We start from the raw sequence: 12,710 nt of genomic DNA on the forward strand, positions 1-12,710 counted from the left end.
TCCTGACCACCCTGCGATCTTGGTGACCTGATCCTTTCAGAATCTTGATTTTGGCTTCTTAATAAATTAGCAAAGATCCTCGATTCCTGGTCACCTGTAATCTTTCTGCTAAAAAGTCTGTAACAGGTGTGTGTTTTATTCATTTGTACAGATGAGGAGACAGATCAAATCTACACCATCTCTGTAATTTTCCTTTTTGGCAATGATGGCAATTATGGTTCTTCCTAGGTCCTTTGGACAATGCCCTTCCACTCAGACAAGCAGTCTCCCTTGGTGTCTCATGTTTTGAATGAGCTTTTCCCTTGCCTGCTTTTATAATACCAATGGATTTATACATAATTCAATTATATATAAAACTCATTGTAAATTCAATTATATATATCCATTGGTATTGTAAAAACAATACCAATGAGCGTTTTAAATCAGCAACTCCCAATAGACAGAGCACACAAAGCAAGGTTCTCTCTAAGCTTCTCTTCTTTTCACAACCCAAGGAGTGACACCCCTAGCTTGGTACCAAATGGGGCCAGCCTTTTAATTACAGGTTAGGTGACAGAAGATTTATGGGAAAAGAAGTCTAATTCCCCAGCATGTTGGCTCGGAAGCTAGAAAGCTTCTTCAGGGATTAAACAATTCCCATGTAAGAAGTACACTGACTAAAACCAAGTTTTACCCATATTTTAGCATCAGCTGTGGCTGCCGTACTCTGGAAAAGGATTTTTATGGAAACAGGCAAACTTCCCTGAAAGAAGCATCATGGCCCCAGATCTGCGTACGGAGAAACAACTGGAGCAATTGAAATCACTGTGTTCCCAAGAAGGAGTTTAAAGTTCTATTAATAAAAAGCAGAGTCACTCAAAGATGGAAGTTTAGTATAATTCAAACAAAAGTGAGTTATAGGGCCATTTCCCAATACTTATGCCCCATCTGAGATTTGGAAGATCATGATACCTCATGGGTCTGTGGTAGTTATCAGCGTTACCTGATTCATCGACTCTTATTTTTTTGGTAGGGCTGTCACAATTCTCATCGTCAGACATTTCCATTTCTTCTTCGCGGCGGATGCCCATGAGCTGCTCACTTTGGGCATTCCGGAGCTCCTGCAAGTAGAGGATGCACACAAGTCAGAGTCACAGACACGTACGGCTTTCCCCAATGGTCTTTGGGTATATATGACTGGCATATTAACGTTCAGAATCCAAGGCTTTTATCTCCCAAATATAACCTCACCTAACCTAAAGGAGGTTCTGAGGGGTGTGGGGTAGAGAGTAGACCAAGGTCAGGCTTAGATTAATCCCTGCTCACCCATGACTAGTTAAGGGCTCTTTAGCAAATAATTTAATCTCTCTTGAGTCTCCATTTCCTCATTTGTACAAAGGGGATAATAATATCCACCTAAGAGGGCTGCAAAGATTACACAGAAATACCTGTTACATGGCTGGCCCATGTACAGTAAGGACTTAGAAATTATGGTTAAGAACATGAACACTGGAATTTTAAAAAAGGACTGTTCTGCCATTGACCTATGGTGTGACATTAGGAAAGATTCTTCATCTCTATTAACCTAAATTGCTCACTGGAGTATTATGATTAAAAATAGTTTTGAGGATGAAATGAATTAATGCATGTACAATACTTAGCATCATGCCAGACACTTGGTTGGTCAGTTGATAATGCTGGACATTATTATTTCTCATGCAAACATAGTGCCCCTGCATGTGTGTATGTGCTCATGTGTGATCACACACACACACACCATTCAGATCTCCAAAATTTAAAATCAGTAAGATGTTAGGGAACAAAACACAAACAGATGCCTTTTCTTTTGTATTGCACATGGTCATGTAGGGGTTATTGTTTATGTTGCAGTGGTTGCTTTAGCATCATGTTTAGAGCCACAGATCTTAAGATCACATCTTACTTTCTCCACTTATTAGGGGAGTGGCTACAATCAAGTTATTTAATTTATTTGAGACTTTGTCTATTCACTCACAAGTGAGGAATAATAATACAAGCTGTTTGGATGCAGTAGCATATGTGAAAACTCATTGTAAAGAGTAAAGAATCACACAGTACATTTCTTACTACTGTGCCTAAAATCAGAACACTGTAATCACTTATGCTAAGTATTTATATTATTATTTTGTATCAAGGTGTATATTACATATTTGTGAATCCTTCCTTACTCATTCTGTTCTCTCACATCTACTATCTTCAGAAATACTTAAAACAGGGAAAGCCTCCATTATTCTTTTTTCTCTCTGTAAAGTCTCCAAATAAAAATCAAATAGTTAAAATAATTTCACATTATGATCAATAAACATATGAGTAACAATAAAACTAAATTATTACAACTAATTTATTAGGGGCGTGACTTTAAACATGGTTCCAGTGCCCATTTGATGGACTTGCATATATCACTCCATGTTGTGGGTTCTCTCAATTCTTTTCTCTCCTTAGCTCACAGATTTTAACTACGGCATGATGGAGAGGAAACTATTTATTGCTAACAGTATTTGAATGGTCAGCTCTGTACCCTGGGAATCACCCTTGCAGAGGACAGGGAAGGGAGAAAGCAGAGAGACAAGGTCCAAGGTGGGGTGCAGGGGCACCAATCAGAGGCAGCCCTGAGAGGCCAGAGGGATGGCAGACAAGGCCTCCTTATTTGATTATGCCACCCAGAAGAAAGAGGTGCCAATTCCATCTTAAATAACACCATCAGGCATTGGAGGCAGGTGTCACATGTGATTAGTGGGGAAATTTTTAGGCTGTGGACAGCTAATTTTTCTACTGACAAAGAGCCCAATTCCCAAAGAGGTGGCTTGAAAACACTTGAAACAAGGAAAAGTCAGGTGGAAAGAATAAATGAGGCTGAAAGGGTCTGTTGTTTAGTCCCTGCGATTAATGACAAACTGTCATATGGTAGTTGTTCTTGTGGGAAAAGGTGGTGGAAAAGAAAAAAGAAATTGAGGAGAAAATGCTGAGGCTGTTTCCACAGGGTGCCTCTGGTTCAGCGTTAAATCACTAGTACACTCTAATAAATCTGTAGAGGTGTTGCAGATAATTAACAGATGCTGTACATGGGAACGTGGGAAAAAATCAAGCCAATTATCAAGCTTATACGCAACTGAGAAATCATCCACAATGTTAAATTACCAACTGGTATCTAATCAATTAAGCGACATGCGAGAGAAAAATCACAGCTAATTTAGAATTCTGGGTCCTAATGTATCTCAAAAGAGGTGGGGAAAGTAGCAGGAAGGCACAAAGACCCTTCGCAGGAGCACCTTTGACAGCTGCACTCCACGTGTCCCTCGGGAGCATCATTTCTGTCTCCTAGTACCGAACAAAGCAAGCAGGCTTCCTTAGACCTGCATGGAAGCCTTCACACATCCTGCTCCCCACCACACGCGCGCGGAGGAGGCAGGGTGAAGCGAAGGTGAGAAGCTGAGGCAGACGTGGCAGGAAGCGTGATTCGGATCAATATGTGACATTTGCTGACACTCACATTCTAATGATGGCCTTTTTATGCTCAGGTTTATTCGGTAGCAGGCCACCGGCCTTTCTCTCAACATTCCTTTTAATCACGTTTGGTTTTTATGTGAAGAAATAAACAATTCACAGACTGATCATTCCCAAATCTGAATCAGAGTTTATGGGCTCCAATTTGTGTTTTCATAACCCTCAGTTTGTATACTGCATCACAAACAGAGGACTTTTTTTTTTTTAATCTTGAAAATCAACCTTGACCTGAGTCTTAAGTCAGAGTCAGGGAGAACATCAGGTAAGCACCCTGCATTTTTCTGGTCCCTGAAAAATTAAAGAGAAATCCCACCTCTTCCTTACTCATAATCTTGAACAGAAAAACAGAACTGAATCAGTCACCAACCACCATAGGCATTAGTGAACAAAATAAAAAATGTCCTTCTTAACAATAAATTGCACTAGCATTTTAAGTGTCACATTATTGTGAAGTCATTCAGTATTCACCATAATAACAGTGATAATAAAGAATTCATTTGGTATTCATGTGGATGTTACATCTAGTGCTATTGGTATTCAACTGTAATTTAGCATTAGTTAATGGGCACTTAAAATGCTACCCAAATGATTGATCCCATAGTACTTTGTGATTCCTCAAACTCTATATAAAATACTTATTTTACAAGTGTGAGTCAAAATCATTAAATAAATAAACCTTACCTTCCGTAAGTTTGGGATTTTGAAAGAGGGGAATATCATTTAGAGAACTTTAATATTAACATGCTAGAGATGGAGCGGCATCCAAATGAAAAACATTCTTTCATTAAAAAAAAGAAGCAAAGACAGTATACTTACTTTTAAATTACAGGTTCAAAGCGTACGCTACTCTGTGGAGTTAAAAATAACAGCTGGACGACCAATGACTAATGACACATTTTGGTCCTTCTAAGTGGCAAGGAGGTCAAATTCTCGGCTGTTCTCTTGGGGGTAGATACTCACACTTCACACATGCATGGATGCTGATGGGTGGACCCAGTTGGCCTAGATATTCACTCCTCTTACAACACTGGCTCTGGAGAGAAGTGTAATAGGACTTAACGGCTAGCATAGGGGACTCAGATGCTCCTTATGATGAGAAAATATGGACGGAAAGGCATCCTTGTCCAAAGAGCAAACTGTCATCATCGCGTAGAACACTAAAAAAAACCCCTCTGTATTTAAAAGCCAGTTTCCTATTGTAAGTTTCATTTTTCTTTAAAATAATTTGCTAGGGAAAGTGTCTTGGTTGATTTCTGAGATCTTTATTATGAATGGGGAAAGTTATTTTCTCCCATTGCAGGGGAGAAAAACACTCTGTTCCTTAAGTGTTAAGTCAGCTGCTTTTCTGGACAAGGAACAAATCTCAGCTGCATCTGGAACTGACAGTGAGATCAGACAATGGCAGGCGGACCGCCCACTGTAACAGAAACCATCATGGCTGCAGCCATGCTACTCTCTGCCAATCCAGCTGTGTGATGGTGGTTAAAAAGTAATAATAAAATCACCAACCTCAGAATGCTTTCGCCAAATGTCTATGTTCTTGCGCTGGGCTTTCGAGAAATGGTCCCAAGCTTTTTGTCTGGTAGAAGCGTTGAAAACGGCCACAATCTGCTCAACTTTGGTGAACAAGGAAGTCAAACAAGACAAGTAATTTATGTTGTGATCACTATAGGGAAGCAAAGCAAAGACACTAGGAGTCTATGGATGATGTCACAATAGAAACAACATCATCAATATCCATCCAATTTGTGCCTTTCGTACTTACATTTTAGCAAGGTTGGGGATGTCTCCCTTCAAGTCTGTCTCCATAACTTTAGGTTAAAACAAATTCTAAGTATGACTGGGAAAAGGGCATGGGCATCTACTTGCAAGCATTCTTTAGCTGTTGTTTCAATATGTGATTTGGTCTATCTATATACCTAGATCTATAGATATATAGACACTGGTGTTGGCATCCAGATATACAGACAAAGTAATGCCAGGGTTGGGTGCAGAGAAGTGAAGCCAGGGAGAAGTTGCTGAACAAGGAAGAGCCAAACATATATCATTTTCTCTTTTGGTCTCTATCTCAAGGACTCAGTCACGGTCCTCTCAAGACATTATCATGTCCAAGTTCCAAGTTGGGACAATGAATAGCCGTGCCATACCTCCCCTCAATCTCAGGGGGTCATTTTTCCTCCTTGGCTCCTTTTTCTCCCCCTGTTGCACCTACTGCAGCCAGCCCTCCAGCCCTCTGGCAGGGAACAGGAACCATAGCCTCTACCTCAAGACAGACCAAAGCTCACCCAACCAGCGGCAATGGCATGCGGTCTTATTTCAACCACCATATGGCGCCCTCCATAGCTCCTCATGATCACATTCCGTTATCACTTTCACAAAGCTCCCCGCCCTCTGGCTCCCAAACCACTAGAAGTTCTAACTCTATCATCTTGACTTAATTTAATACTTCTGCTGCTTCCAGGCCTGGTGCTACTGGACTGGTAAATGTTGAGGGTTGTGAACAAAACTACATAGACAAAGGCATGGGTTCTTAGTAGTGGGTATTACGGGTGGGGCCAAGTAACTGTGGACTTAATCTTGTTTAAACAGTTACTGATCCAGTAAGCATGAGATTAAGGAAATTAAAGCACTGAATTAATCATATGATTAAACCTGAACTTCTAAATTTTTAGTTAAGAAGGCACACTTAAAATTAGCTTCTCAAGGATTCTAACACCCTATCAACATAAATCTTTCATACGTGATTCCCAAGGCTCTATTATAAAAAAGGACATCAAAGCTCTTCCAAATCTTCTGGTGTCCAAAGAATGTTAAAGAGCAATAGATTAATCCCCACAGAAGAACAACACTTGGTGCCATAATTTTTAAAAATCAGCACACAAAATAAGTGTATGATGCAGCAGAAGGAAAAAAGCAGATTCCATTCACTTACAATATCGTGAATACTTTTCTATGCTGATGAGCAACTACTTCTCAATCTATGGCTGATTTTCACAGCGGGTTTTTATCTTTTTGCTATTAATATTTTTTCACTATTTTCCACTTCAGGAGAATCCCAACTCCAAATCTCCTTATTTAGCAAAACCTGTCATCATATCACATGATGAATTTATTTCACTCAATTTTAACAGGAGGATTTGCCTTCGGTTTGGCTCATACTCTCCTTGGGCACACGTGGCTTCCCTCCTCGACCTCAACTGGAAGAACTAAACACCAGACTAAACACCTGGGGCTGCTCTCAGTGCTGGTCTTCAGCTGACCACTGACCCTTAGTGCTCTGGTTGGCTGCCCTGCAGCACAGCCAGCAGAGGAGAGAATCTGTTCCAGTGGACCGCTGGGGCTTTCTGCATGTTTTGTCTGTACACAGGCTGGGATAATTGGGAATTTCAGCTGCCTTCTGTAGAGGCAACACAGAACAGTCAGCCCCAAATTTAGGCTGGCAGGGGTGGTGATCAAGAGGTTACTAAAGAGTAATGGGCTCCGTTGCTTATAATAACAGATCTCTTTGGCATCATTTAGAAGAGGAAGAACTATGATGTCCTGACAGCAGTCCTGAGGGGAAAGGAAAATATGGGTTGAGACTGAGTGTTTAGGTGGTAATAGTGAAAATTCTGACATCAATCATAGAAGGCTGTTAATAAAAATGAAACACTAAAGAAAAGTATATCTGTTCATAAAAACGTGTAAGGGGCCACAGAGAATGAAGGTAAGACCAGTAATGCACCTGGAGGAGTACAGAAAAGAAAGAACTAAGAAGAAGGACCCAATGGCCCAATAGGGCACAGGTTTAGGGGTAAAAGGAGATTCCCTAATATCTACTCAAGCCATGTGCTATTAGATATTTGCTGTTTGTGGCTAAGTGCCTCAGTTACTTAGAGCACATTATTACCATATCCCAGGGCATAAGTTCATTCATTCAACAAACATCTGGATTCCTACTAGCTACCAGGAACTTGACTAATTGCTAGAAATATATGATCAAGGCCCAGTCCTGTCCTTGATGCAATCATAGTCTCAGAAGAGAAAGAAAGACAAGCAGATAATTATCCTATGTAAGAGAGGTGCAGACGACAGCTTTGACGACCCAGAGAAGAGAAGAGAGTAACTTAAGTAGATAGGTGGAATGAGAAAACATTCCACAAATAAGGCAACATTTCTGCCAAGTCTTAAATAGTGAAGCAATGCTTGCTTGGCAGAGAAGGCAGGGGTGGCCTGTTCAAAGGCTGGTGTAGAGTTGTGGGAGGAGGAGTGAAAGTAGCTGTGGGGCCGGGGCTGGGGCTAGTGTTAGGTATGAATCAAGAGGGACCACGTATGCTAACTCTGATTGGGAACTTTATATTGTAGGAGTGGCTTGGGAGAAATTACAAAGGAATGAATTAAGGCAGAGGCTCTGGCGTGGAGTGTGGCACAGGCAGTCATGTGACAGGGAGACTTGATAGGAGGAGGCAGCTGACTTGCTACATGGGAGGAGGAAGAGTGGTGGGAGGTACCACGATGACTGGAGCTGGGAAGTACATCCCAAACTACGAGAACAAGCACCGGTGGAGGGCTGAGAAAGAAGATAAGGAATTTGCTTTCGGACATGTTGAGTTTGAGATGCCTGAAGACCATCCAAACGGAGCCGAAATATGGATTAGGGGTTCAGAAAGAAGTCAGAATTCAAAGAAATATGTCCAACATTTTCTGGGCCATTCTCAATTTCTTGTATTCTTTTTCAGTAGGGTAATGAATTAGATGTAAAACTCAGTGGGATTTAATTTTATACTTATGAACTTATACACTTTTTTCCCTATACCAATCAAACAGCAAAACAAAAACAAAACAAAAAAATCCAACAAAACCCCAATAACTGTGTAACTCAGCTTATATTTGGAAACCACCCACAGTATTCACAAAGCCCAGTTTACTTCTCTCATTGCTGGACACACTGTCTCTGAACCAGCCACTTGTCTTGCAATGGAAAGTTTTTGGGCACACATGAAAAAGGACTCTGGAGAAGTGCTTGGATCAGCATTAATTCATCATCATTAGGCAAAAAGCACCTCTAAGAGTATGCCCTAATGAATGTCATTCAAAGACAGCATATTTTTAAACTCATAAATCAAGATGACTACTAGTATTGATGTAAATACACTATTCAGTGCTTATAGCAGGAAACACCAGAGAGGAAGTCCATGAATTAGATGACCACTTACTACCTCTCTGCTATAATTCATACTACTTACTCTATCTATATACAATAAAACCTGTTAAGTAGTTACTATCTGAACAGGCTCCTCAAAACTTTGCTTCTCAGAGAAAGATATAACCAGCAAACAAGGTGGCATTGGCATTTGTCCAAAACAAGCAGCTTATAGAAGTTATGCTGCAGGTAGAACAAATTGAGACCAACTCCCTACCCAATGCCTTCACCACCTTAGTGGTCTACAGAGTGGTGGCTAGAGGCCCCACACAATCCTGTATCAGACAAAAAGCATAGATTCTGTTCTGATTGCCACTTACTTATGCAAGAAAGTAAACTCAAAAATTTTGCAGGTAAAGGAATGTTTTTTCTTTGAGGGATAACATTTTCCCACATCTTCTAATAGCAACTGAAAGAGCTCTCCATCAGAAAATTTAAATTTACCCCTCACACTTTGCAAATCTTTCCCCCCAATTCTGTGTTTTAATTGTTTTGCCTAAATTAGGGATTCGAGGATCGTAAGAAAATTAAAAATGATAAATTCTTCAGAAGTAGGCCTGAATGCCAGTCTTGGATATCACAGTAGAGTCCCTAGTATACTCAGCAGCTATCAATGACCCTAAGGGCAGGATAAACAGAGCTTTGATGAAGTTGCTAATCACTCCATACAGCTGCAAACCCTCACTAGTGGTTATTTATTAGCTTACACATGTGTATGAGTGGAGAGACATACACTCACCTAGCATACATACATTACACACATATATGTATATATTCTTCCAATTTTAAACAAATCCATAAGACTAATTTAACAACTTTTTTTTTTTGCGCTTTTCCCCACCCCAAAATGTTTGGACATTTGCTGAGTTTAGAGCATACTTCTTACTGATAGAGAAATTTACAGACTATCATGAGAAGCACTGGTCTTTAACCTTCTCAGGGAGGGAAAGCTCAGAACAGGAGGACATCCATTTAGCCAGGACAGACCACACTGAAGCAAGCCCCCTGGGAAAAAGCAGCCACTGGGCACAAAAGCTCAGATTTCTGGGCTGCACAAGACTCCTGAATTTTGAGCTCTGGGCAGGAATGCATGGGAAGTGATGAAAGAGAAAGGTTAGGGTCCTCCAGAGAACACAAATACAGCCCTTTTCCCTTCATGTCCTGCTGACTGCATTGTTTCTCACAGGCCCGGCACCTCTTGTATTCCTTGTTCCAGCTAAAGAGCGGTGAAAGAGCCTTAATTCAGTTCATGTCCCAAATATCTGGAGAAACTGATCAAGTCCTTACAGGCAGTAGGCTTGCCTAAATAAAGTACCTCAAAGAAATCTTCCAAGCTTAATTTTTGTTTTTTAATGCTACTTGGGCTCATGATAGAGCCTCAAATCTGTAGGGTGAAGAGGAAATTTTTTTCCTTTAAGGAATAACCTTTTCCCAAATCCTCTATGAATAGCCCATGAGAGATTTTGAAAGGCATATGACACAAATGAAATTGTTGACCGCTCCCACCCTAGCTTGTTTTTGTTGTTTTAAAATACTCATAGCTAGGGAGGAAGGGACAGAAGAAAAGTGTAAGGCTTTAGATGTAGTGCTGGAATCGGTAAGCCTTGGCTCTAGACTGAAGAATTATAATGGAGGGAATGCAGTAAGTGATTCCAGCTCTCAGGATACCCAGAGGAGCAAGACAAAGTCCAAGGGAGGAGCGGTAAGTGTCAGACAGCACGTTACAGGAAGCTGCTGCTGTAAAAGAGATTTCCAGGCAGAGTCCTGCACAGATACTCAGGTCCTGGGTCCTGAGCATGAAGGAGCTGGCAGTCAGCCTGGCAGAAAGCCCAGGAAATAGAGAATGAATACGGTCAAACCCATACTTTAAGGAGGCATAGACCGGAATTTCAAATTGAGCAGGAAAAGGGCATTCTGGGGTTTTGTCTTGAGATATGTAAAAAAAGCTTCATGTGACATTGTGAGTCCATTACAGCCCTCTTAAAACCGAGGCCAAAACACCAACAGCAGACATCATATTTCTGAGCTTCCCAGCTAGAGGAGGCCAGATACTTGTTTCTTTTAGGGCAGCATCCCCAATGTTTTTGGCACCAGGAACTGGTTTCATGGAAGACAGTTTTTCCATGGACAGGGGATTGGGGATGGTTTTGGGATGAAACTGTTCCACCTGAGATCATCATTAGTTAGATTCTCATAGGGAGCGTGCAACCTAGATCCCTTGCATGCACAGTTCACAGTAGGGTTCGCGCTCCTACAAGAATCTAATGCCACTGCTGATCTAACAGGAGGCGGAGCTCAGGCGGCAATGCTCACTCACCTGGTGCTCACTTCCTGCTGTGCGGCCCAGTTCCTGACAGGCCACGGACAGTACTGGCCCGGGGGCTGGGGACCTCTGTTTTAGGGAATGGAATTTGAATAGAATAAAGAGAAACCTAATGATCACAGTATATAAAAAATAGGATGTTTTAAGCAAATTTCAAGCAGGCAAGAAATGATCAAATTGTTCAAATAAAACAGAAAGATATTAGGCATATAGTGACTTTTAAAGTTTTGCATCGCTCCAAGTATACCCTAGAGAATTGTAGAGCCCTTTATTGATGCATATATTTAAAAATTTTGAAAGTAACAAAGCAATCCATCAGATTATAAATCTAATAGTTCCTCAAAATATATAGCATTTATTAAGCTTTTTAAATCCAATAAATCTCCTGCCTAGATTACCCCTACTGACTAAATGAAAGTAATGTATGTACAGAAGAAAAAAGGGACAATCTAAAAAACAAAAGTCTACGTTCCCATCTTGACAACTCTACCAATTTCTCTTTTTAAAGGTAACCAGTAACCACTATTAACAGATCCTAGCACATCCATCCAGAAAATAAGGTTACGCATCCAGTACAAATGGTGTGTATTTTTCTATGAGAAACCTTTTTCACTTACACAAAGGAGCTAATATTATATACACTATTCTGTACCTTGCTTTTTCCACTTAACATATCTTGGAAATCTATTCATATGTATGTTATCAACAAGGCTGCTATAAACATCTTCCAACATATCTTCTGAAATCCTTACATAAATATCTTTATAAAAAATTCTTAGCAGTAGAAAGGCTAGATAAAAGAGCACCTGAAGTTTTCATTTTAAAAGGTACTGGCAAGTTGCATTCTATGTCCCTGAAGTGTTTTTCAGTTTGTTTCTCTTACCACCCTTTGCCAACAGTGCATAATCAAATTTAACTTTTGCCATTCCTGATAGATGAGAAAAGGCACGAATTACATGGTGACCAACTGTCTGCATTAGTAATACATATGTTTGCAGTTTCCATTACAAATAACAGAAACAAGTCCAGACTCATTGAGCCTGCCCTGTATTCAGTCATTGGCTCGATGCTAAAAGTCATCACACAGCTGTAGGAGGAGAGACCTGGTTTCTGTGGATCTTTTCTTCTTTGTGACCCTCAAAATGGCAACCCTGATCTCCTCTGGGTCTCCACTAACTCCCTTAATGGTTATGAAAATCATATAATGGTGGTAGGAGATTTCTTTCTTTTGGAGACAGAGTCTCACTGTCACCCAGCCTGAAGTGCAGTGGCATGATCTCGGCTCACTGCAACCTCAGCCTCCCAGGTTCAAGTGATTCTCCAGCCTCAGCCTTCCAAGTAGCTGGTATTACAGGTGCCTGCCACCACACCCGGCTAATTTTTGTATTTTTAGTAGAGACGGGGTTTCACCATGTTGGCCAGGCTGGTCTCAAACTCCTGACCTCAAGTGATCCACCCGCCTTGGCCTCCCAAAGTGCTGGGATTACAGGCGTGAGCCACCGTGCCCAGCCCTGTGATAGGCAATTTCTAATTACTTAGCCCTTACTGGGCCAGGCACCATGCTTGATGATTTAAAACAGTAGTTATCAAAGTGTGGCTCCTGGACCAGCATCATCAGCATCACTTGAGAACTCACTAGAAAGGCAAACACTGAGACCCCAGACCTACCGAAGCAGAAACTCT

General features: G+C 40.9%; 1 protein-coding gene across 19 annotated transcripts in view; it reads right to left on the reverse strand.

Annotated features, from left to right (window-relative positions):
• The window catches only part of ENOX1 (ecto-NOX disulfide-thiol exchanger 1), a 583,643-nt gene that overhangs the window by 116,859 nt on the left and 454,074 nt on the right, over window positions 1-12,710 (reverse strand). For all 19 annotated transcript variants that reach the window (XR_002518333.2, XM_021929581.2, XM_031655830.1 and 16 more), the window contains 2 exons: window positions 5,032-5,138; window positions 983-1,100 (listed from right to left, as the gene is read on the reverse strand). Coding sequence is in view for 18 of the 19 variants with exons in the window: in XM_021929581.2 (XP_021785273.1) it covers window positions 983-1,100; window positions 5,032-5,138 (225 nt within the window). In the remaining variant the exon portion in view is untranslated. The remainder of the gene's footprint in view (window positions 1-982; window positions 1,101-5,031; window positions 5,139-12,710) is intronic.

Source organism: Papio anubis, chromosome 15 (assembly GCF_008728515.1).
Source record: "Papio anubis isolate 15944 chromosome 15, Panubis1.0, whole genome shotgun sequence".
NCBI lineage: Eukaryota > Metazoa > Chordata > Mammalia > Primates > Cercopithecidae > Papio > Papio anubis.